General features: G+C 39.1%; 1 protein-coding gene across 3 annotated transcripts in view; it reads left to right on the top strand.

Moving 5' to 3' along the window:
• Nucleotides 1–571: 571 nt before the first annotated feature.
• Nucleotides 572–24,608, top strand: part of LOC117950617 (contactin-associated protein-like 4) — an 89,848-nt gene continuing 65,811 nt past the window's right edge. For all 3 annotated transcript variants that reach the window (XR_004657953.1, XM_034881801.1, XM_034881800.1), the window contains exons 1-2: nucleotides 572–1,026; nucleotides 14,352–14,462. Coding sequence is in view for 2 of the 3 variants with exons in the window: in XM_034881801.1 (XP_034737692.1) it covers nucleotides 942–1,026; nucleotides 14,352–14,462 (196 nt within the window). In the remaining variant the exon portion in view is untranslated. The remainder of the gene's footprint in view (nucleotides 1,027–14,351; nucleotides 14,463–24,608) is intronic.

Here is a 24,608-nt window from a genome sequence, read left to right as displayed (position 1 = left end):
AGTTGATGTCTCAATTATGTTGGTTTGAAAAGCTTGGCCTACTGGGAAGAAGTCCCAGAGGTCCATGGGGCCATTGGTGGCCCCTGGGCTTTACCTGCAAGTTTCAGGTGCCAGGCTTCTGTTTAGGCACCCGGACCTTTACATGTGGCTTTTTGATAGCTCACAACTATAAGAATTAAAATAAGATATTATTCCATTATTGCCATTGCTTTCAGTGGCAGTGATATTAAGGTGCACTACCTGACACGGTGCTCAAAAATATCCTTTAAACCTGCATTAAATATGCCTATTCAAAACATCTCACACTCACACACACGTGCTCACATACACATGCGTGTTAACCGTTTAAGAGTAAACCCGTTTTGAGTATAGCACCATATGTAATATTAAATAAAAGATAACTCAGTTGTGTCCGAAAGGTCTTGGATTTCAGTGCAGAGTTCAGTGTGTTGATGGCTGTAGGGTATAACTCATCAGTGTGTTCCGCGCTCTGATGGACCTGTATCTCTTCCCAGAGGGGAGGAGTTCAAAGAGTTCAGTTAAACAGCAAGCCACGTGCTCTCCCTGCGCTGGAGTGAAACCAGTCCTGGGACTCGGGAACTATTTCTGAGCTTCTTCAGCATCTCAGTGCAGGAGGCGGTGCGCTGGACTCGGACCCACCGCAGTCTCGTAAAAACACTCCTTCATCTTTTCCTCGTTCCTTCTTTTCCCCCTCCATCGCTTGGCAGGGCAGGCGGTGTGAGAGCATCCCTCTCCCCCCGACTGGGTACCGGCCGGTCCCCCGTGGCAGCAGGGCAGGGAGCAGGGCTACTGCAGCGCAGCGCACCGGAGCGGAGCCAGAGGAGACAACCTTAGAGGAGACGAGGAGGAGGAGGAGGACGGACAGACTGTCTCCCCTCCGACTGGTGGGATTAAACTCTGCAGCATCCCGTCGCTTCAACATGCCTTTGGGGAGTAAAAGCATCGCCGGGATTACTGCGCTGATCGGCTCGCTGCTGCTTGGCTCCTGTGGGACAGGTGGAGAAGGTGAGCGGCTCTGTGCGCTTCCTTGGTAGGAAGAGCGGGATTTTGTTAACCATGGTTCATTCTTACTAGACTGTAGGTATGACCAACAATTAGGGGGGCATGCTGAATTTGGCTGGTTGATGCCATGTCGCTTTTGTTACTTTAAACTGATAAAGATGAAATTTGTGTTTTTTTATTCTTTGTGAAAGCTAATGACAAAATGGAATTGGTCAAACATAATAAGGGCTAATTTCCATAAAGCTAGAATGAATCCTAATAACTGAGATATTTTTCAATATCTCTATTGATTAATTAAGAGAAGCCAAACTCAGCTATTCTAGGGCTGTAATGAGGGGTTATTTGCTAATATTCCCCAGTAATCATGTCAAATGTAAATTTCCCAAAGTCCAAGAGGACGTCTTTAAATATCCTGTTTTGTCTGACCAACAGTCCAAAAAACAACCAAAGAGCTTCAGTTTGGATGTCAGTCAGAGAAAAGCTAATACTCACATTGGAGAAGCTGCACTTTTGGTAATTTTGCTTAAATTATTTCAACGATTGTCAAAGCAGTTCATCTAATGATTCATAAACTAATTTTTTCCAGCTCTGGCCTATATATTCCGAAAAAAAAAAAAAAAAGCTCTCACTTTTAATTATTTCTAAATTAATGCATGCAGCATAAAAGAAGGAAGTTAAGGCAGCAGCTGGCTGCGAGTCGATTATGATCTGCGCTGCGACCCGTTTCTACACTTCAGGAAGAAGTCCTACTGTAGCTCATGCGGTTTATTCTGTGAATTTAGCGAATTAAACAGTTGGCTGGGTCTGAGCCGACCACCGCGGGGGCTTGTAGTTGAAAGGGAGCTCACATCCTCTGGAGATCTTACGCCTGTCAAGTTTTTAGAGAGTGAATCCCACAAGTTGTGTTCTTAGCTTTATTTTTCTTGCGTTTGATTTTTCCTCACGAGAGAAAGAGAGACTGTGGTCTTTCTATAGAGATGTGGGAGAGTTGCACAGGAGGATGCTGCTGCTGCTGCTGCTGCTTCAGCATCGGTTTTGTAGGCTACCAAACAGGTTTCATAAAATATCCTAAAAAGTGGGTTCTTGAGTAGACGCAATATTTCAGAAGAGAAAAAATTAATTAAATGGCTATGGTAGAAGACCAAAATTTTATGGAATGAGAGAATTTGTGTGAGAAATGGTTCTCCTATTTAACACCGTTGTTAAGTCCCTGAGTGCATGTATATGATGTCTCAGGAGGTTTTAATGAATAGTTTCAATAGTTGCACTCTTGAAGTTGTTGATGTGATGAACATCCCTCCCTACTGTAATTATACGGTACTCTCTTGGAATGATGCTGTAAATAAGGTCAACATTTTCTGTCATCAATCCCTGTTGGCATCGCAGCGACAAAAACCTCACTAATGAGCCTTTTCTCCACTGATTGGTGGTGCTGGCCATGGATGGCAGATAGGAGGGATGTATGCATTAACAGACATTGTGGTTCTTAGACTGCATTGATTCTCTGGTAAGACGCAGCCGTAAAAAAGAACAAACGTATGAGTGGTATCAATAGGAATGAAATGATCCCAAATCCTGGATGGTATGGGTACATCGTTTGTGTTGGCTCAGACACAAAAAATTCCAAGAGACAAATCACAAAACCGGAGACTTTACTGTATCGCTCCACTGTCGTTAATATATTTTGCTCTGCAGCAAACTGCCTTATCAGTCAGAGCGTTTATCATCCACTTAATGACCTGTCTTCCATCCAGATTATGCCTCCTAAGCAATGACAAGGTTTCAGTTCAGTCACCATCATTCATCCTGTTTTGTACATGAAGGACAGGAGGTTTTTGTCATTCTTCATCTTTAGCTGTACTCTCTCTGTCTTTTTCTGTTGATATACTGTATGTCGCACTCTCTCTCTCTCTCTTTCAAACCCATTTATACTAAAGCTGCCAGGATGGTTTGTCACAAGTTGGAAAAATAACTTATGCTGTCATTTCTATGGTGGGTATTGTCAACTAATCGTCGTGTTATCATCATCACCATTTATAACAATTTCTCTGGAAAACAATCCTTACCTTCTTCCTCCCTTCAACTTTATCAACGTTAAGGGGGGGAAATGTGTCTTGCATGCTCTCCCCCTAAGTTTTGTTTCATTTTGCAGTTCCCATCAGTACCACTTTACCACAGGCAGTGTACAAGCAGAGAAATCGATTTGGCATTTTTCTAAAACATTACAGAAACACAACTTTTGCGTTCATTTTGATGTATTGCACTGGGGGAAGCAGCATGGTGTCTTCAGGAATGTTTCAACTCTCAGATGGCTAAGACTGTATGTTTGGTATATGCGCTTGATTATTTAACTAGCTGAGGCTGAGGAGGAGAGCATTAGGGTGCTGTTATTTTCTCCGACTGCTGGAAATGCGTCTCCTCCTGTCCACCGCCAGACAGAGAATAAGTTGTTAAAAAAAATGCTGGGAGACGAGTTGATTTGAATTTGGACCTAGCTCCCTGCTTCATATGCGAACTGCCCTGTCTCATCAGAATTTATTACTTTTCAATGAGGTGGTGGTGTGCACTGAGAGAACATAAACCTCTGAATAAAATCAATTTGGTGTGAATGTGTGAGACATTTTCTCTGCAAAACCCCGCTGTCCTTTATGCTTTATAAGACGATGGCGTCTTGGAGAACCACCATGAAGAAAGAGTAAAGCAGTTGGGGATATATTGCCCCGTCCTTCTTTTTTCTATAGTGTCATTTATGAAAATGTGTTTAGTAAAAGTGGAGCCATGAAGAGGTTTTGATTAAGTCAAGGTTGCATAAAGGTGGCAGCGACTGGTGGTGTGAGCCTGGAGCTGCCAGTCATGAATCTAGATTGATTAATCCATGGACAAGTAGTTAAGCGATAAAAGTGACAGAGAACTGCAGTCCATCCATCTGCCTTTGTGACCTGAGGGATTTTGTGTTTGTCCAAGGCCAACTCCCCAGTGGATGTCTGCCTCCCTAAAATCAGACCCATTCATCAAATGGCCCTGTCATTATCTCAGATGACTTTTTATTGGTCTGACAATCAGCCACATTTTGCTGAAGTCACTATTCACTGTCACTCTCTAAAGCAGGAGCAAAGTAGAGACTGTGGGCATCAGCTATTAAAACCCCACTGTGTGGTAATGATGTGACACAGTGATATACTGTGAATTTATCTCCTTTTTTTCTGACAGCCTGTCGGGGCTTTGTGTGACCCAAAAACACAATGACAGTTGATATCCAACCCCTAAAAACTGTATTGCATTTTTTTGTTGTTGCTTTTTTAAAAAGCAAAGATGGGGAGTAAGAAATAAGAAATTCAATAAGGAAAATGTTTTCTTTACTTTTAGACTTATTTATATCATGTTATGTATTTCGATCTCTGAGGCATTAAAGGGTGGCTATGTAGTTTTGTCCATTTAGCTTTTTCTTCGCAGGTTTCTCTATACAGCTCACCCTACAGCTTTGGAATAGATATTTGCCCTTATCTTAAGTGTGTCTGTCAGTCAGTCTGCCGTTTACGTTTTCTATGTTCCTCTGACTGTGCATTCCTCGCTTTCTCGGTTCCTGAACAGGCGTATGTGTGCAGTACCGTAAAGCAATTTGTTACATCGCGAGACCTGATATCACGCGATACTTCCTGACGATGAGTCCGCCAACTTGCCTGCCGAAACTCGAAAAAAGTCATATAACCATTGCAATGACTGCAGCTGTTCACTTAAGGTAAATTAATCACACACAAAAAACTGCGTAGTTCCCCTTTAACGCTTTATAGTTTAATGTGTTTTTGTGATTATGTGTAAAATCCTAATCTGTTACTTAACTGCAGTAGTAACAATAGCTGTGAGATGAGTATAGTAAAAACTGCAATGTATTTCTCTGAGATGTAGAAGTATAAAGTTGCATGGAACTAAAATTTTAAAAGTACAGCACAAGTACCTAAAAATTAAACCTACGTACAGTACCTAAGCTACTCTCCCTCTCTTCAAAAAACAAGTGTGTAGTTCAGAAGCACCGAGCGCCCCCAAAGGTAAAATTGATTTTGAATGTCTCAAATACCAAAACGTTTTAGGACTTTTTTATTAACTGAAAGAGATTAAACTGATCATTCCACCAAATGTAATGATATGGTCAAAATAACAGTGGACAATGCCCAGCCCAAGCCAAACACTGGCAATGAAACAAGCAATGTATAATTTAAAGGAGTACAGTACAGCTGGAGATGGTAGAAGAGGGAATGCACACAAAAAGAAGTGGAGTTTGGTTCATTGCCCTCTGTCTTACCATGCAGTGACACTCCAAACTCCTTCTCTCATTTCACCCATCAGTAGGTTTTTCTGTGTGTGTGTGGGGGTTGTGTTTGTGTATGTGTGTGTGTGTGATGTCAGATTAATTTGTCTGACTCCCCTCACACAGCTGCAGCTCTCTTTATGCTGAAACACAAGTTTCAGCATAAAAGTTCTGTTATTCTGTATCATGGTACTTTCCTGCCAGCGTGGAGAAATTACTGTAAAATGTTTTCTTTCTTTTTTTTTATGAAATTGCTTTTTTTTTTATAAATACCCTGCTGTTGTGAAATAGGTTAAGTACTTCATTTGAAGACATTGTCACTTTCTCATGCATGGCAACGATAATGATCTGTGAGCAGAATTAAATTCATACAGTAGGAGATGTGTCAACCTTCAGTTCTTTAAGGCAATTTTAATGTTAAATGGCTTATTGCGATGAAATCATCTAATATTTGGTAATCCATATGTTGATCTAATTTCTTAGTCTCAAATGTTATAGTAAACTAATAACAAAGCAAAGTAGTACATTGCAGCACATTTCTATAGATGTCATGTGCCTGTAACATACTTTTTTCAATTCATGCTGAAAACTGCAGTCACATTTCTTCTGCTTGGTCTTTTGCTACTTTCCTTTCTTAATCATAAAAAAATGTGAATAGTGTTACAATGAAATTTGTCTATCTGCTTTTTTTTGGGCAAATGTGAAACTTAATTTAAAAGCTGCCTAACAATGTTGCTTAACCACAAACTGGCAAAACAAGACTCAAGTTGTAATAAGCTTGTTTAAAAAAACAATTGTGATACAGTGTAGTTACTGCAAGCCTTGTGCCACTCATCCTCCCTTATTTCTCGCATTCTCAATCAATTAAAGAGATTAAATCAATTAAGATCAGATTAGCTATAATTAATAATAACCTGCTGCTTTGACCTTCCTTCTTTCCAATTAAATGGCCTTTATATTTGTTGTCTTGAGGAGTGTAGGAGCAGTGCATGTTAAAATAGTAAACACAACCATCAGGACTCTTACTCATGAACTGATTCTGGTCTGGACCTCCCTCTCTAGTTACATTACATATGACCAACCAGAATGATGAACAAAATTACAAAAATTGATTGACAGAAAAATACAAAATACACGTTTGCCAAATTAATAATTCAGAAGAAGGACATGCTTGAATCCTCACTGGTGCAGCCAGTTGGTTTTAGAAGTGACATAATTAGTAAAACAGAGATGGCCTGTGTGTAGTCGAGGAGTTTCAGCTGATTGTGAAGGTAGTGCAACTTTGTTATAGAGCCACAAAGTATAGAGGGAGGATGTCAGAGTTGATGGGTGTGTCGACAAAACAGCAAAAACTCAACTTTGGTTTCCTTTAAAGACTGCAGTCGTTCCCCAACCTTAACCAAGACGTTCCTATTTTGACCATGATGGCGAAGGTCTCCTCCCCTAAACAAAGTAGTCATTTGAACCCAAACCATGTGTTATGTGTCATTTAGCAGGTCAATTACATCAAATTTTGTAGTTTAATTAGGAAGACTTGTTGCAATTTACCCACCAACCTATGTAACTTAAGGGTCAAGCACAGATTCTTTCCTCAACTGTTGTGTTTCAGAAAAAAGACAATGCTTTGCTGTATCGTTAAAACACATTGCTTTAGAACATTTTTGTTCTCCAATAATAGGGAAAGCCAACCCTTAGTGCTCGAGGCAAAACAGAAAGCAGAGCATGATAATTTGTAGTGGGTTATGTTTCAATTGTTTTTAGCAAAGTGACTTAATGTCCCCAATGAGAAAAAAGTGCCATTTAATTTCTTGTCCCTATTTTGAAATGTAAATATCATCCATTAATAAAATGTTCATCACATACTGCATGTAGTATCTACCCCTGGGTCCATTAGTCGAAGTGATGTAACCTGCAGCAATTCTCTCAAATCTGCATAAAACGGACCTATTTCATTGTGAATGATTTTTGAATCCCTCTTCTTACTACTGATGTGTTTAGCAGTCATTTATTTTTTTGCTTGTCTTAGCACTCTGCATGTGTGCTCATGTTATGAGGGTTAAACCTCGCAGACTCCAGATAAATGTTTTAATTGCTGCTTTGTTACAATGCCGTTTTCTTTTGATCGTTTTAATTCTGCTCATTAGGTTTGCCTCCCATGGAGCCACATATTAATGCAGTTAGCAAGGAAGAAATTACAGCATTGTTTTTATACCATTTCACAGAGAAAAAGTAGTTCATTTTGTTGCCGAGAACAGCACTTACAAGTGCATTGTGTGATTTTCTAACAGGGGAGGTCTTAGATGGTGAGAGTCAGCAGAATTACGGGGCCTGCCTGGTGTGTCACCAACAGACAGATGAAGGGCTTGAAATGAAGAACAACTTTTTCTCTCATTGTTAGCAGTCGGACCGGCACCAGTGTGTCTCATTTAAGCTGTCAGGCTCCAGTCTGCAGCATTTACATCAGTCTCAGCCAAACTGCTTGACTGCAATTTTGGATGACTCATCAAAATGTTTTAGTTGACGCCTCAAAACTCAGATAGAAAGTCACAAACTGAGTTCATAAGTAAAGTTAATTTACTTATAAAGGCTTTTGGAAACCTGTTATCAATCACAGCTGACTTGTAGTACAAAATGGGCTTAATTTGGTCTGCTTTAGAGGAATCTATAAACTTTGAGTAATAGTTTCTTAGAAACAAGATTAGAGTTGCAGCCATGCTCGAGGCTCAATAAAACCATAATGTTCATTGTATAGAAACCAAAGTGTTTGACAGTTGAGGTCCTTTTCTTTGGAATGACATGTGGGTCTATCGGGTCGATCTTTCCAACACTTTGGTTCAGACTCAACACATTTGTGATAAATTGCCATGAAATATTGTACAGAGATTACTGTTCCCCAGAGGTAGAATCCTATTGACCTTGGTGATCCTTTGACTTTTCCTCTAGCACCATGAGGTTATAATGTTGGTTTACTTTAAAATGGGTTCTTCTGAAATTTAAAACACACATCCATGGTCCCCAGAGGATGAATTGTAAAATTGTTTTTAGTTTATTTATTTATTTGATCAGGACAATGCACATGAATCAACATTTCTGGAAATGCACCAGTGTTAGCAAGTTGGCTAATTTTCAGCTGTCCTATTATCCAGCATGCATGTCTTAATGGCGGGAAGAAACCGGAGCACCCGGAGGAAACCCACACAAACACGGGGAAAACATGCAAACTCCACACAGAAAGGCCCGGAACGACCAGGATTGGAACACGGAACTTTCTTGCTGTGATCATCATCTAATGCCATCATAAGTTCAACATTTCAATTTGTGCAATACGTGGTTTATGATCAAATACCTTCAAAATGAATGGCAGGTATTTTAAATGTAGTACTTTGTGTTCAGTGCTAATTATCAAGTGTTAGCTTGCTAACATGCTAAACTAAGACAGTGAACATGGTTAACATTATAACCTGCAAAACACCACTGTGTTAATGTTGTCTCTGTCTCTGTCAATGTAAGTGTGACATACAGTCTTTATTTTTTTTTAGCATGAACATTTTATATTAATTATAGTACTAGTTGTCATTTCTGTACAGTTTAAACATTGTCAGGTGTCAACACACTCTTTCTGGTCATGTCCTTCATCTTTCTTTCTTTAGACCCTTCTAATGTCTGTCACCATCTAAAAAAAACTTAGAAACACTACCTGTCTAAAATAAACTGTTATTGGCTATTTCCTTTATTGTGACCACATTTCAGAAAATTTGATTCCAAGTCCTAAAGGGTATGTTTTTGGGTTCTGGTAGTAAATGCAAGTTTAAATTCTTTTTTTTAGTGTTACTTCCTAAAATTAGAAATGTTGCTCAGTGATGCAGTGGGAGTTTTTGCTCTTGTGCACATTTTAATTATCAGCAGTGTTTCCAACAATGTATAATCTTTTTTTGTACCTTTGTCTTTGGGTAAGAGGTTTGTAAAGACAAAAACACACAAGCACAGCTGTTACACACTGAATGCAACAGTGGTAGGTGTGTGTGTGTGTGTGTGTGTGTGTGTGTGTGTGTGTGCGTGTGCGTGCGTGCGTGCGTGCGTGCAACAAGTCAACACTGAACTCTTTTACCTTTTAGTTTGTTGAAGTGTTGGATGTCTTATCAGTATTCAGTCTCTCTGGATCTGATGTCTCTCTGGACACTAAAATGGTAAACTGGGTGATATACTGCCGATGGATGGACTCTCTTTCTCTTTCTCTTTCTCCTTCTCTTTCTCTCTCTCTTTCTGTCTCTCTCTCTTTCTGTCTCTCTCTCTTGCACCTTTAACCCTGTGCCTCAAGCTCAAAAGACACCAGCCGCATCTCAGCGTTTTCATTTGACTTGCATCAGTTGATGCTTCATACAAACAGAATAAGTGATTGCAATAGTAGTCTAGTAGTCTACCAAATTACACTAAAAAATATTTGGTAAATGACCTGCAGAATGCAGTACATGTCCTTACAACGCTTTGTGACATATTAGGTTTCTGTAAATGCGGTCTGTATTATATTGAATCCCCTTCTGCTGTCAGGTTACAGCCTTCTGTCAAGACTTGAGTAAATAAACTGTGCATTCTTTGTAGCTCTGTTTTCGAAATGCTTTGCAGATCCATATATCTGTGTCTGACAAAGCCCTGGTCGCTGGCTGACAGTTCAGCAGCCTTTTGCCTTCATTTTCCTCTCAGCTTTCTGTATTTGTGCTTTCAACTTTTTCTCAAAGTCACCTTTTAAATGTTACTCCACCTCGGAAAAATCAGCCTTGCCTGTTTAAACACCTCTGTTTCTTCTAACCACTTATTCTTGCCTATGCAGTGCTCTCATGACACATTATCCTCCTAATGTCGTACAGCACTCATTTCACCTCTCAACACTATATCAACTGTTTCGGTGCAACGCTATAATCCACAGCTTGCGCTGTGTCTTTGTCAGCTTCAGACCTGGCTGGATAGGGATGAAGAAACAGCAGCATTATGAAAGATGTTACGATCAAACGATATCTACAGTATACAGGTTGTTTTCTTTAAAGGTTCAGTCTGTAATTCGTTTAGTTGTTTATTATCAAAATCAGTTTTGCCCTTTCACAAACTTGTCCTTTTTCATGAATATGCAACACCACCATCAATTCCAAGTATGAACTTGAAATTTTACATTTTAACTTGCATGAACTGGGGTAAACGCTCCATATTCATTAGCAATTTTGAAATAGTTAAGTTGGTTAGGGACATACAGGATCTACGGCTTTACCTTTTGTGTTTTTGCTGTCACATGATAAACTCACAGGTGCTGCCAATGTTGCTGATGGGTATCGTCACTTACCAGTCCCGGCAACTTTGAAGAAGGAAACACGGAGGAACACACGTATAACATATCCAAATTTCCGAAACAGGAGTTTTCTTTGCCCAGAAAAAGAAAAAAGATATTGAAAAGAGCAATAGACCGACTTTTTGAAGCGTGAAGGCCATTGTAGCTGTAATACGTACTTTGAACTGCGTGGCGTGAGTTGATTGCGATATAGGATCTCAATGCTAGACGGGAGAAATTCCTACACATTGGACCTTTGATTAGATATCAGAATCAGGAGTGATCTTTTTAAAAACCTTGATTCATTTTAAATGAATCAAAATAATGATCTTTGATAGATCCTAATAGCAAACGGTCAATAGATATTCTATTCAGCTAACACATGTACATCAGTATTCTAAAACTAAAAGCCAAACCGGACTGTTGCATTTGATCCTTTTTGCTATCTGAAATCAAATGGAAACATTAACCAAAGGTTTAAAAAATTGAGAACTGACACATGCATACCAATTAAAAAACACATCAGAGGTGAGCAGAGGATGTAATAGCGTGAGACGATGGTTCAAAGCTTTTCCAATATATTAATGTGCACTAACACTCAAAGCCGTGAGTTTAACTGCAGATATCTTTCTGTCTGTAGATGCAGCAAATGGTCTGAGCTTGAATGGAAATGTACAAAAAAACTCTGAAGTGTCTGCAGAAACATGGGAAAATAGACTGGGTAGACTACAATATGACAGGCTATTCAAAACTGTCAACAGCCTGTGGTTTATAGTCTCAAGTAATGAAAATCCCTCTGTGATTGAAATGAAGTACAATAATGTTGACAAAGTAATCTCAGCTCAAGCCTTGTTGTTGGAGAATGGAGACAGGACGTGACACTTCTGAATGGGTTGTAAGTAATTGGAACTAGCTCTCTTCTCAGTGGTGGAAAACAAAATTCCTTAAAAAAAGAATTTTCAGACACTTATGCAGTTATTATGGAAACATGTGGACATTTGATAATTAGTTAATAATCAGGTGTTCTGGGGAAACTGCTCGCCCGGTGGACATGGCAAATCAAGTCACTGATCCTGTTTAAAGGACTCTTTAGGAGTGTAGATCTGGCAGATGTTGATTTTCAACTCAACAGTTGGCTTCCTACTTACCATGTATTCTTTATTCTCTATTCATCTATTGTTTTTTTGTAATCGGCCCTTACAGCATGCAAGTGCATATCATTTGATAACCACGAGTCTGTGTGCTATACTGTATTGTCTGTGTGTCATTAAAAGAAGAATTTATTTTAAAGATGGCAATATTAATGTGTTTTTAATGTCAACAATACATACAATACAAAACCATATGGCTAATTAAATGCTTGTCTAGACAGATGTCTTTAGGGCTTTTCTAAACGTTTCCACAGAATCCAAGGCTCTAAAGGCTTAAGGGAGAGAGTTCCAGTTCCGGAAAAAGCACAATCATCTCTTGTTTTAAAACGTGTTCTGGGAACAGTTAAAAGGTCTTGGCCCGAAGACCTCAGAGAGCAACCAGATGTGTGTGCATGCAATAGATCCTGGATTTAAGAGGGAGCTTGACCACGCGAGGCTCTATAAGTAATGATTACAATTTTAAAATGCACTCTAAAACCAATCGGTAGCCAATGAAGAGCCTCAAGCACGGGAGTAATGTGTGACTGGTCTTAGACAAAAGTCTTGCTGCTGCATTCTACTTGCTGTTTGTCCAAGGATGATTTGTTTAAACAAGTGTACAGTGCAAGAAATAAAAGCATGAAAAGCATCTCTTTTATTAGAAACCACAGATCTGATCTTAGCAATGTTCCTGAGATGGAAAAAAAACAGGAACAAACCACAGATTTCACATGAGTGTTGAAACACATAGATTTGTCAAAAATTACCCAGATTTTGCAGATTACAGTCAAAGAATGATAGAGCCTCAATGGCCTGCCAAATCTTGTGGCAAAAATCATCTGCTACGTTTTTTCTGAATTTGGTTGCAAAAAATTACTCAGATACTCGAATGTAGATAAATCCAAGTCAAGACTTGGACAAATCAAATGAAGAATAAGTTTATACTGCTAACTGACAATCTTCTGATGATTATGAAAGCAAGTCAATGAACCACAAATGCACAAAACAAATAATACATGTAAAGTGTGCATTTTAACATTATACTACAAATACTACCAATAGTGTATTGCACTCTCAGTAGTTATACTGGCATTGTTTATCTGCATCATAAGAAAGGATCAGACTGTGGCTACACTGAAAAATACTCCTTGTAAAGACACGTCAAGCATTATGTTGATATACTTAACACCATTACCATCCTGCAACTATAACACAGCAGCATACTGAATGCTGAACAAAGATTCTGTTTGATAATGCTTAACATTGTCACTCTTATGCCCTTCATTTTGATATTTCAGAGTTTGCAATTTACTGTAACTTTCTGCTTCTATAGGTCCCAGTAGAAGGACTAGTTGCCGTTGGGTTGTTTGTTGGTGCATGACTGTACCGTGTACATACATTATACTTACTGGCTGCTGTTCAGTAGTATTTTTTTGCTTAGTAATTTTCCTAACAGAGTGAAATTACCCAGAAGTATCAAAGTGGCAGCCATGATAAGAGCTGGTGGAATTCTCTAGATCTGTGGAAAAGTGCTTTAATGCTTCCTTTCTTATCGCCTTCAGCATAAGTCCTGGACCATCCTTGCCGCAGCAACATTTAAAGTGACTCACCATTCAGCTAATAAAGAACACAAACAATATCTTGCATATATTTTCCAATTACTTCATATTAGTATAGTAAAATATGATGAACGTATGAATATTTTAATTCCAAACTTGGTGATGAAGTAATATTTCTTTAGTTGGTTGTCCACGTTAATGATAGCCCACATGAAACGTTTAGGCTACTTTTAGTAAGTCACTTTTGCAACATTTAAGTTTTACAGCAATAACATTGCTTGTTCACATAATAAGGTAGCCTAGTGTAAGTGCAGATGGGTTCTATTGGCAGCGCAGTCTTTTACTGTGTCCATACATTCATTTTCCTTCACATCTTTCCTAGATCTCTTGACGTTTTCCATCAAGATCAAGGAAAAGTCTTAACATAGTTTTCTTGTTTATTTGATTGCAGCCACTGGTCACTAATTCATAGGCAATTTGTACTCAACTTTTAACTCCAATTACTACCCTTGACATTTATAGACATCAAAGTGTGTGAGGCATGAAAAGGTCTCTGTTGACTTTTCTCTCACTATGAATCCTAGTTGTCTTATTCATATTATTCCTCCTCGGTGTGACCCATTATCTGCCCCAACTTTCAATTCTCTGTTCCGGGTGCTTGAAAGTAGTGATTGCTGAATTAAGCTTCGTGAACCAGTGTTTTTATTTTCTGAGCCCACTTTTTAAGAGAAAGTCCTGAGACATTGTAATTCTGTGTATTCTCAACCAATTGTTGAAAAGAGAGCACCATCTAGTGGGCTCAGAAAATAAAAACACTGGTTCACGAAGCTTCATTTGGCCATCCCTACTTGAGAGAGCTTCAAGTTAAAAATTAAACCATTGGAATAAATCTTTCTCACTTTCTTCAGTCTGCTTACCTCTGACAATAAAGTCACACTGTAACATAGTGATCCATAGGTTCAATGACACGATCAATAATTCCTAAAAAAATGTTCTTCTTTGTGATTGGTTAACAGAAGTATGTGACAGCCCACTGGTGGGCAATCTGCCGCCGTCATCATTCAGAAGCTCCTCCCAGCTAACCAGCAGCCATGGGCCGGTCTTTGCTAAGGTCAACAGGAGAGAAGGTGAGGATTTATTCTTTGCTATGTCCATTGTCCATTTAAAATATTTTACCACTTGCAGTGGCGACACATTTCAATGCAGATTTAATGTAAAAAATAATTAGTGAGCTGACATTGACCATGATACTTATTCTCCTTGGTGCAGGATGTTGTTTCAGTGTCTCAAATTTAAAGCTACACTAAAAAGCTTTACACTTTGGCAAACCCAAGTGTTTTAGGTTTTAAAGGTTTGAGGGACTTTATTACCCAGAATTCATTACTCAGAGTTAATCTAGCAGTAAAATCCTTTGACATAAATGTTGTCTAATATTGTAAAAAAAGTGGGGACAATTAGGATGTTAAATCATTGCTGGTGAAGCCAGGATTTACTCGGCAAAGGAGCTCACTCACTGCAGTTTATTAGGCTATTTTCTGTTTGACTTGAATTGAAGCATCTTGACCAGTCAGAGACACATCTCTAAAACATATCATGCACTTTAACTTCAAATGTGCAATTTGTAGGCTAATACTGAGAGCAAGTGTTTAAAATAGTTACTGCAGTAAAAGAGAGTCATCGCACCCTCCCCCTCATCCCCAGACTTGAAGTTCACATTGGTTGCCAGGCTAAGACCACAGCATCCATCCACAATGTTACAAAATGCTCGCCTCACATAGCCAGACATTATTTCACAGCACAGCGGAGTAGCTAACGTTTGATTCTGGATATATTGACAGGAACCGCTAATAACATAACAACCTCGCCGTCCTCTCCAACCAACGGACAGACACACTTACTCAGCTTAAAATTACGTTATCACACGACAGAAACACTTCCTCTGCTGAACATGCAACACGTTGTGAACATCCATGATACGCTTGCCTGGTCTGCCGGTACCGTTAGCAGTTAGCAGGGTTAGCATGTCGGCGTTAGCCAGGATCAGTCAGGATTACTTTACTGGCTGTGTCTCAATTGTTTTTGCAAGTAACCAACTCAGGTACTCTAGCTATATAATTCATTGTGAGTACACAGATGTTGAAATTACATAAAATGCCCGTGTGACGCTAATGAAGATAATTGTTTACCTGTTTCCTGTAGCTTACCTGTTCAAGAGGAAATTGGCCAACCCAGCATCCTTTTGGGCTACAAGCTGTCTCCATCTTTCAAATACATCTCCAATATTTACCCAGAGTTTGTTATTTCTTTGGTCACGCAATGTTTGAAATATTCTATTGTTTTAGTTTGGATCGTGATGAAGGGTAAGGGGATCAGCAATGTATAAAGGCGCCGATCCATGTAATGCCTTTAAACCAAGTAACGTTACCTTACAATCAATTCTATATTTGACCGGCAACCATAGACCACTCAGTAGATTGTTTACTTTGGAGACAAACGTTCTGGAGTTTTTAGTCTCCTTTTTCATCTGTATCTGTTCTTGCTTCTTGCTCTTTGTATCTGTTGTGCTCATTCAGTACATCGAACTCAACATCAGAGTCCCACGACAGTTAAACCAGCATCAGTGTGATTGTGTTTTTTCCTTGTGTGTGAATAGTGCATTTTAAATGCTAGCATGTTTTTTCAAAACCCTTCACTGTTCTAATTAAGCCTCACAGTTCAGATGCGATGAAAACATCAATGGTAATTTGTAAAATTATTTTTAAATTTAGTTCCTCTGATTTCGTGGTTCCTGGAATTATGTATATGATCAAAAAGGGATACGGGATGTAAGGAGTTCCTCTTAGCTCAAGGTCCATGGATAATACTTCCCTCTACCCTTTTCTTGTTACAGCTGCAACCATTTCTATTTCTTCACAGTTGTGTTTCAAGGGGTCTGGGGGGCCGATTCTCCATAAAAAGTTTAGACTTGCACAGCTCTAAACCTTATGCACTCGGTTAGTTGTTGACATCAACTGTCAACAAGCACCTTCATGCCAGTGAAATGTTGGCAGCAGACGGAAGAAAGAGCAAAGTCCCTCGACTGAATCTCCCTCTTTTTAGTGAAATACATTATTTTCTTTTCAGAGATGCATTTCAGTGCAGGAGGGAGTCTTTGCCTCTCTACAGGACGCAGGGTACCAAACATCAAAGGCAAACCTCAGCTGGATTCACACAGTCTAAGAGAGACAGCACCTCTGTGGAGGCAAGGGTTAGAGAAAGGGAGGCAGAGATAAATACAAAGATAGATAGATTAAAAGGACAGCCGTTACTGCCAACCATCTGTATTGTATATTGAAATGCATTGGAATTTTATTAGACTAGTACATCAAAAACTCTCCACAGGGCCACCTCCCCTATAAACCACAGTTATCATTCACCCACCACAATGGAAGTTGAAGAGGGATTGCTATACTGGAAGGGGAGAAACGGGGGGGGGGGTCTTTGTGAAAGGCTATCATGGCTGGTTTTGGAGCTTTTGGGAGGGAACGGTTGCAGGTTTCTCCATTTAGCTCAGTGGCCGACTGTGGTGCCAGAGTCACCAGGGAGTTGAGGATTTCTTTTTCTATTATTTGTACAAGGTTTAATTGTGACAGCTGCACAGTTTTTTCCCCATGTAAACACAGTCCAACAAATTGCAGGAAATTGATATCAAAACAAAACTTTGGTGCTCATTTCTTGGGCCTGTAGGCACCGCTGAAACATAAAGCCAATCATACAGCTGGACACATTCCAGCAGCCTGCAGAAATGGTTCACAAAGTGGGGTGCCTTCAGGACAGACCAAGGGTGCCGCAGGATTTATCATACCATTGCTTGTTTATTGTGTATTTTAAATAGCAAATCATCACATTAAAAATCAGCGACATTTACATTAATTGTGCTTTATATTCGGTCTTCAAACCTAATAAAATTGAAGAAAAAAAGCAAGAACTATCAAAAACACCATATTGAAAACTCTGTGCAGCTGTGCATACAGTAGCTAATACAGTACAGCTAATGACATACAGTAGCTAACGACGTGACAACTCACGATTGCTGGTTGTCATAGTAACACAACATGCTTTCTAACTCAGGAGTGATTCAGAAGCTCAGCAGTCAGAACAAAAGTCACATTCAGAACAAGACATGTAAAGATTTCATACAGTAATACAAACAATACAGAGTTCAAAATGAAATGCTGACACATCTCCGCCCTTAACACAGTCTGAGAATCTGAACCTTACAACAATACTAAAATCAGACTGAACACTACTTACTAGTGTTCGAATGGCTGAACAAACAGGTGTTGGCTGTTTGTGGAAGTTCTTCATGGTTTATTTAAATTTAATTTTTATTTGTAAATCTGGAGAGCACCTGTTTGTTTTTATTGTGAGTGACTGAGAATGGGCCGTGCTTTTAATTTATAATATAAAAGTGTTAAGCATCTGTGAACATATGGGTAGAGATGGTCCGATACCATTTTTGAATGTTCACACATTGCAACCATTTAATCCCATTACAACGATGGCTTCGCTTACAGTGTTGTGGCCTACCATGGCTGGACACTGAATGGGGCCAACAGCAACGGGAGGAAGCAACGGTCCTGCATTGACATTTAATCAGATTACTTCCAAGTGCATAACAATCTGCAAAGTGGACAGTTAGCATGGGGAGAGCTTTGACATGGAGCTCAGCAAGGTTTCTCTAAAAGACGTCTATGGTTTTGAGGACAAGGAGGCATAGGCTCAAAGCCTATGATCTCAGCAATAAACTTAATTACGTATTAAGGTTTTTGTCACCAGCAAGGGTAAAGTATTGTTGATGTAATCTACATTGCTGAAGATGAATAAGACCGGCCCATGTTGAGCAACTGTTTATTCAGTAAAACCTGACTTTCAATCAAAAGCAGCTTCTAAATTGAATAATGCAAACCGTGGCCCATGAGTTCAGTCTCCACTCTGTGCCACCTGAGAACATCATCTGAGCATGGTGTTGAGGATATTGTTTACTTAATCAAAACATAGAAAACTAAAATTAAGTGAAGTTGCTTCTATATCACATCAAAAAGAGCAGACAATAAGCATTTACAGTAGGATGTGGTTGGTACCACACACCTCCACTATCATTGGGCTTTAACTGTGCCATGTCATTCCTTAAAATACAAAATAATGAGGCCAGTCTTGCTAAAAATGTCCTTCATAGTTGCAAACTGATTTTCCTCACAAAACGGTTTACTAGATTAGCAACAAGTGCTCTTTATACAAGCTGATCAGTGCTTCTGCAAGCCTTCAGTATTTGGTCTTCAGTAACAGCAATGTAAATTAAGCAAAATGAAGCTCCAAATAAAGGTAGCAATGGAACATTCATAGCGCTGCAGTTGTTTTGCAAAACCCATCAATCCTTACACTCTGCCTTGTCATTCATCCTAGTGGCAGCTGGCTCCGTGCCAAGACGCTTGAAGTCTGGGTGATGCACCTGATGTTCAATAATCAAATTGAGTCAGTCAGCAAATTAATCTTTGGCTGTGTTGTTGTGATGAAAAATAAGATAATGATTGAAGGGCATTCCCCACAGGGTTGATTGGGCCTATCCTAATTGGCTGCATGCCTAGATGCAAAGTTTAGCATGCAGGAATGAGTAGCTGACATTAAGTAGGGACCTTATAGTCTATTGACTGGAAGTGAATCTGTCATTTGAAAGACACAGGTTGTTTACTTTCCCCCATTTTGCTGTTCAAGTGTTCCCATTTCTCCAAAACCTTTTACGTTGTCATTTTGCTTTCCTTCTCAAACCTTTCCCCTCCTTCCAGCATTACCTTTACTCTTTCTTTTCATAACCATTTCCTGTATTTTCACCTTCTTATTATACTCCTTGTGAGGTGTGGTCTGGTGTAATTGTCATTTTAACTCAGCGCCATGTTGGCTGGCAAGAAAACATTGAGTTAACTTCATTCCATCTTATAGCCAAATGTTAATGACAGCATTTAACATTTATAGGCAAATGTTAATGGCAGTATTTAACATCTTAGTGTGCTCGGTTTTTTAGGGGCCATACTGATAATGGCATATTAGAACCATTGTAATTACGCTAAAATAGGTTTGGAACACTTCATCAAACCCCAGTAATTATTTTCTGGGAGCTAATTTAGATTTTTAAAAGGGATTTAAACACCAGCAGGGGGCTGTAGGTTGAAATTAACTATGTGGAGGGAACCATAGTATGAGGTATTGATTTTTGTGTGATGTTTATGCGCCACCTCTGCCTCTCCAGGTGCCCACTAATGCTCCTCTTAAACACCTTATCTGGTTGAATAACACAGCTATTCCGCTCAAATCCTCTTAATCTGAGGTAGTCACTCTCTCCATAAATCTAATTATATGTGTAAATATGTCCTGATTCCTAGACAAAATGCAGCTCAAAGCCTCTCAGCTTTTTATATTGCTTCTACATCCCTCACTCAATTTATGACATATATTCTTTGAGCAATTTCAGGCCTTTTTCTGTGTTTTCCAGATCTATTACTGACCATTTTATTGCTAGAAAAGCAGATGTAATAAGGCACCATACCCACTGTACTTTAGCTCTACATTTTCACATTCATATGGTTCTTTTGGAAGACACAAGTTCTCTATTTCCCAATTTTGTCGTTAGCTACAATAATAGAGTTGAAGTTTCTTTATGACTCTGGCATCAGCTTTGCTACATGAAAACTGTTGATGCCTCCGCAACCTGCAAACTTTATTTATTTGTTCTCCTTTATTAAATTCCTATAAGTCTAAGTCTCATTATTTAGTAATCCTGTTACTTAATTGTGCCTAGCACATTTTGTTTAAATTCCCCAGGGCCAGGTCCTAATTTGACTCTGTTGCAGGACTCCTAAAACTAGTTTCATAGCTGTACCTGTTTTGAAGGTTTTTAATTACCCCACACAAATGTTCCAGTGGCCTGCAATGTTAAAAATACTCCTTTTCTGACTTATTTACTATTTTTTAATTCCCATCTCTGATAATGTTAATATGATGGTGCAGTAATTTTTTATTAATTTATTTTTACTTTTTATTATTATTTGTTTATTTTACTAGAAGCATATTATCTCCCATGCTGTCAGAGAAACACCTTAAGCTCGACCTTAAAGCTACAGCAACTCTCCAGCTCAAATCAGCTTAAAACCATCTTAAATCCCCGCAAGCCCACACAGATGCATTTACAAATTTTGACCTGGTCTGTCTCTCTGCTTGGCTGTCTGTGTCTTACCGCCGGGATTTGTTTTCCTCCTGCAAAGGCTTGTATCTTTTTTTCGCCCCACCTTTCTTTGTCTTCTTGTCATCCTAAGTGTTTTCCCCTTTCCTTCACCCATTACTGGGTGGAACAACAGTACATCAGTTCTAACCAAACATTGCTTTTATTTGGCACACACATCCTCTCTAACTTGTGAAGCCATTGCCTTAACAAACATTGCGTCAGTCTCTTTTTCCCAGTCAACACTAATACGGAGGAGACTGCAATTACAACAGAACAAATGGAAATAATGTGCTGTCTTTTACTGTCTTTTTAAGAGAGATGAGGGCTGAAGTTAATTATCCTTGTGGAATTAGCTCTGTCTAACACCAGGAGGGATTAGTTGAAGGTGTGGTGTTACAGGAACTGGCTGGTAGCTTGAAGGGTCTCTCTGCATTATTTGCTCGTACACTCTTTGGTCTTGGTAGATTGTATTCCCTTTTGTATTTCAGCCAGGTATATCATACGGAGAAGTTAGGCCACCCATGTTTTAAGGTAAAACATTTGTTGTAGCTGTTGTTGTCTTTAACACAGATTGTAGAGTGATATGTGGATTGGCACAAAGTTCTTGACTAAGATCTGCTCCACATTTAAGATAATTCCAGTGGAACATGGAGGTTTCCAAGTTGGTTCCACGAATGCAGATTCTGATGTTAAAATGACTTTAGGCACTGAGATGTTGCTCTTATCCAGAGTACATCAAGGACAAAAACACAAGTGGTCTCTGATGGCCACAAACTGGCTGCTGTGGGATCTGAACTTGTTATCTCTGTGTTTCTGTTCTATCTCCCAACCCTGCCGCCAATAAAAAAAAGTCATAATCCAGCCTCGACACCACACATCCTTGGCTTATGTCCTAACACCGTGCCAGGAGGAAGCCTCCAAAATAACATTCCCTTTGATGCTTTCATTCTAGCCCAAATACATCCATGTTTGATTTGCAGCAATGACACATATTTACTTACTTGGTGGGAAGCACTCTTTATGTGCAACCTGTTTTGGACTTATTGAGACCCTTAAATTAATGAAAACATGGACATCAAAACCCTCCAGGTATTATCTGTAGATTAATGCAGGATTGACCTTTTTAGTGGAAAAACCTTTCATTTGCCGCAATTTAGCTAGATTTATTTTAAAATCTGCTTCTCATGAGCAACCATGTACTAGTGATGGCCAGATAAAGTTTCGTGAACCAGTGTCTCTATTTTCTGAGCCCACTAGATGGCGCTCTTGGGTTTAAGAGAAAGGCCTAAGGCATTGCAATTCAGTTGTTTGCCAGCTGTTGCTGAACAGAGAGCGCCATCTAGTGGGCTCGGAAAATAAAGACACTGGTTCACAAAGCTTCATTCAGCCATCCCTGCTCAAACTTTGTATGGATTTTTAGGTCCCATATTATGTTAATTATCAATTTCATATTGTATTTTGGGTTTCTACTAGAACATGTTTACATGTTTTAATGTTCTAAAACACTTTTTTCTCGTACCCGTTTGAACTCTGCCTGAAACGCTCTGTTTTAGCACCTGTCTCTTTAAGCCCCCTTACGAAAAACTTTCACTTGTTATATAGCATCTTAATCTGCTTTAAAAAATAAAAATAAATGGAAATTCTACTATATACAATGGGACTTTTAAGCTGCACAGCCTCCCATCGACCAGCACATACACATCTTTGGAAAATAAGGCCACACTTGTGGTTAGAAAGACCTTTTGCTTCCGTCCAATAGGCCAATAATGAAAGATGCTTTATCTTTTCTATCGATAGGGCTCAGTTTTTTTATTACACTTTCCTTTCCAGTTTCAGCCTTTTTTTATTCAGAGACAATAAAAAGCTTATTTTTGCACAGCATTTAGAATAAGCAAATGTTTTGGGGTTTTTGTAAAATAAGAAAACAGGGTTTGTAGAATAAATGTTACAAGGTACTATGAAAGTCTTTTGCACAAACGTGAGTACTGAGTATAGCTGTAGTGCTGTGGTATTACAATCTAAATCACAAATGCATTGCATGCGTATTGGAAATCACATCACATTCATGCATCGTGCATAAAAAGGTGCAGCAGCCTCTTACAAAAGCAAATGAACAAATGCATCAATCAATCCTACTACACTATCGTCTAAATCAAAGTATCTCCTATTATTGGTTTTAAGGATTGGTTATGTGCCTGGTTGTCTTTGTAATATCCGGGCCGCAATTATGTTTACTACAAAATGTATTTGTAAGTAGTGTAATGGGGATGCCTGTTTTTAAAAGACAAACTAACGTGTTTGCATGGAGCTAAAGCGATCTACCTGCTTGTAGCTCTGATGTGTACTGTTTGACAGTTAACACTTCTTTATGGTTTGGGATTGAGTGTCTTGTTCATGAAAACTTAAATGTTTGATCCTAAGTGTGCAAAGGAGCATCATTCACAAATTCGTCCTCTGGATTGATGACCTTTCGGCGCCCTCTTCTCAAACTTCCAACCACTGCGGCTCTTGATGTTGTTGGGTCGCTTGGTCTTCTAATGTGGTTGTCCCTAAAACTCACAGCCTTTTGACTGGTTAATTCCTTGAGGTAAGGTGCTAAATTGACTGTCCAGCAGAGCAGCAATGCAATGTTCCTGACCAGTACTGAATGTAGGAAAAACCCAGTGGTGTCATTACAATACAGTGTTGTAGAGAAAACCAGCAGATTTACTGGATCAGAACTGACAGGCATCTCTCTTTTCTTTTCTCTCTCTCCCTCTCTTCTTATTTCCTCCTCTCCAATCCTGTAGATGTCAGTTTTTCTCTATCTATCTATCTATCTATCTATCTATCTATCTATCTATCTATCTATCTATCTATCTATCTATCTATCTATCTATCCATCTATCTATCTATCTATCTCTCTGTCCACATCACTCTTTCTCTTGTCTGTGTTCTTTACTTCTTTCCACTCCAATCCAGTCGTAATGAGGAAAGGTCAGTTTGTCTGCCCTCTCTTGTTGTGCTGTCAGTGTTCATGTCTGTTACTGCAGAACTTATTAGCTCTGGCCTTTAGCTGTTTCCCTAATGAGCAGGCAGCACAGTACTGAATCACCTGCTGGAGGAAAAAACACAATATTATTTCATACCACATCCTATCCATTATTTGGTTTCATTTAAAATTGCTCATATTATGCCAATTTTCAGTTTCATAAATGTATTTAGAGGTTGCACCAGAATGGGTTTACACGGTTTAATTTAAATAAAAACACCATCATTTTGTTGTACTGCACATTTCTGCAGCTCCACTTTTCTAGCTACCGACTGAGGCATCTCACTGCTGTTCTATCTTTGTTGGGAATCGCACTTGTGCAGTAGTGATGGCCAAATGAAGCCTTGTGAACCAGTGTATTTATTTTCTGAGCCCACTAGATGGCGATCTCTGTACTGACTATACAGAATTGCAATGCCTTAGGCCTTTCTCTTAAAACCAAGAGCGCCAGCTAGTGGGTTTAGAAAATAAAGACACTGGTTCTCGAAGCTTCATTTGGCCATCACTAATAGCTAGACAAGTACAAATAGCTATTCAGAAGCAGAGTGTGAAGGCGTGCCACGCTAACAGCTAGGTAAGCATTATAACGTGTGTTACAAAATGATGCACATTTTCACGGAAGTAAAGGCTGGACTACAATAGAGCTGTATGGAGCGGTTTGTGAACAGGGTTTTCTGTTGGAGATTGTTTGGTATGGAATTTGAGTTTTTTCACTTTGTAAAACTCTAACATGCACAAAAAAGATATATATCACATTAAAGGGCAGTGAAAAAGCCAAAAAGCTTGATATGAGCACAGTTTTAGAAATAAAAAGATCAGATCATGTTGCATTTGCAATGTTTATTAGTGGTGTTGACAATATTTGGTAATTGTGTTGCCACAAAAGTGTTTAGGTAGATGGTAGTGTAATAGTTATATTTCGTATAGGCTTCGCCCTCTAAGGGCTACGCTATTGGGTTTATCCCTTCGCGCATGCGCAGTCGT

This window comes from Etheostoma cragini, chromosome 9 (genome assembly GCF_013103735.1).
Source record: "Etheostoma cragini isolate CJK2018 chromosome 9, CSU_Ecrag_1.0, whole genome shotgun sequence".
NCBI lineage: Eukaryota > Metazoa > Chordata > Actinopteri > Perciformes > Percidae > Etheostoma > Etheostoma cragini.
This window is presented reverse-complemented; position numbering and strand designations above follow the sequence as displayed.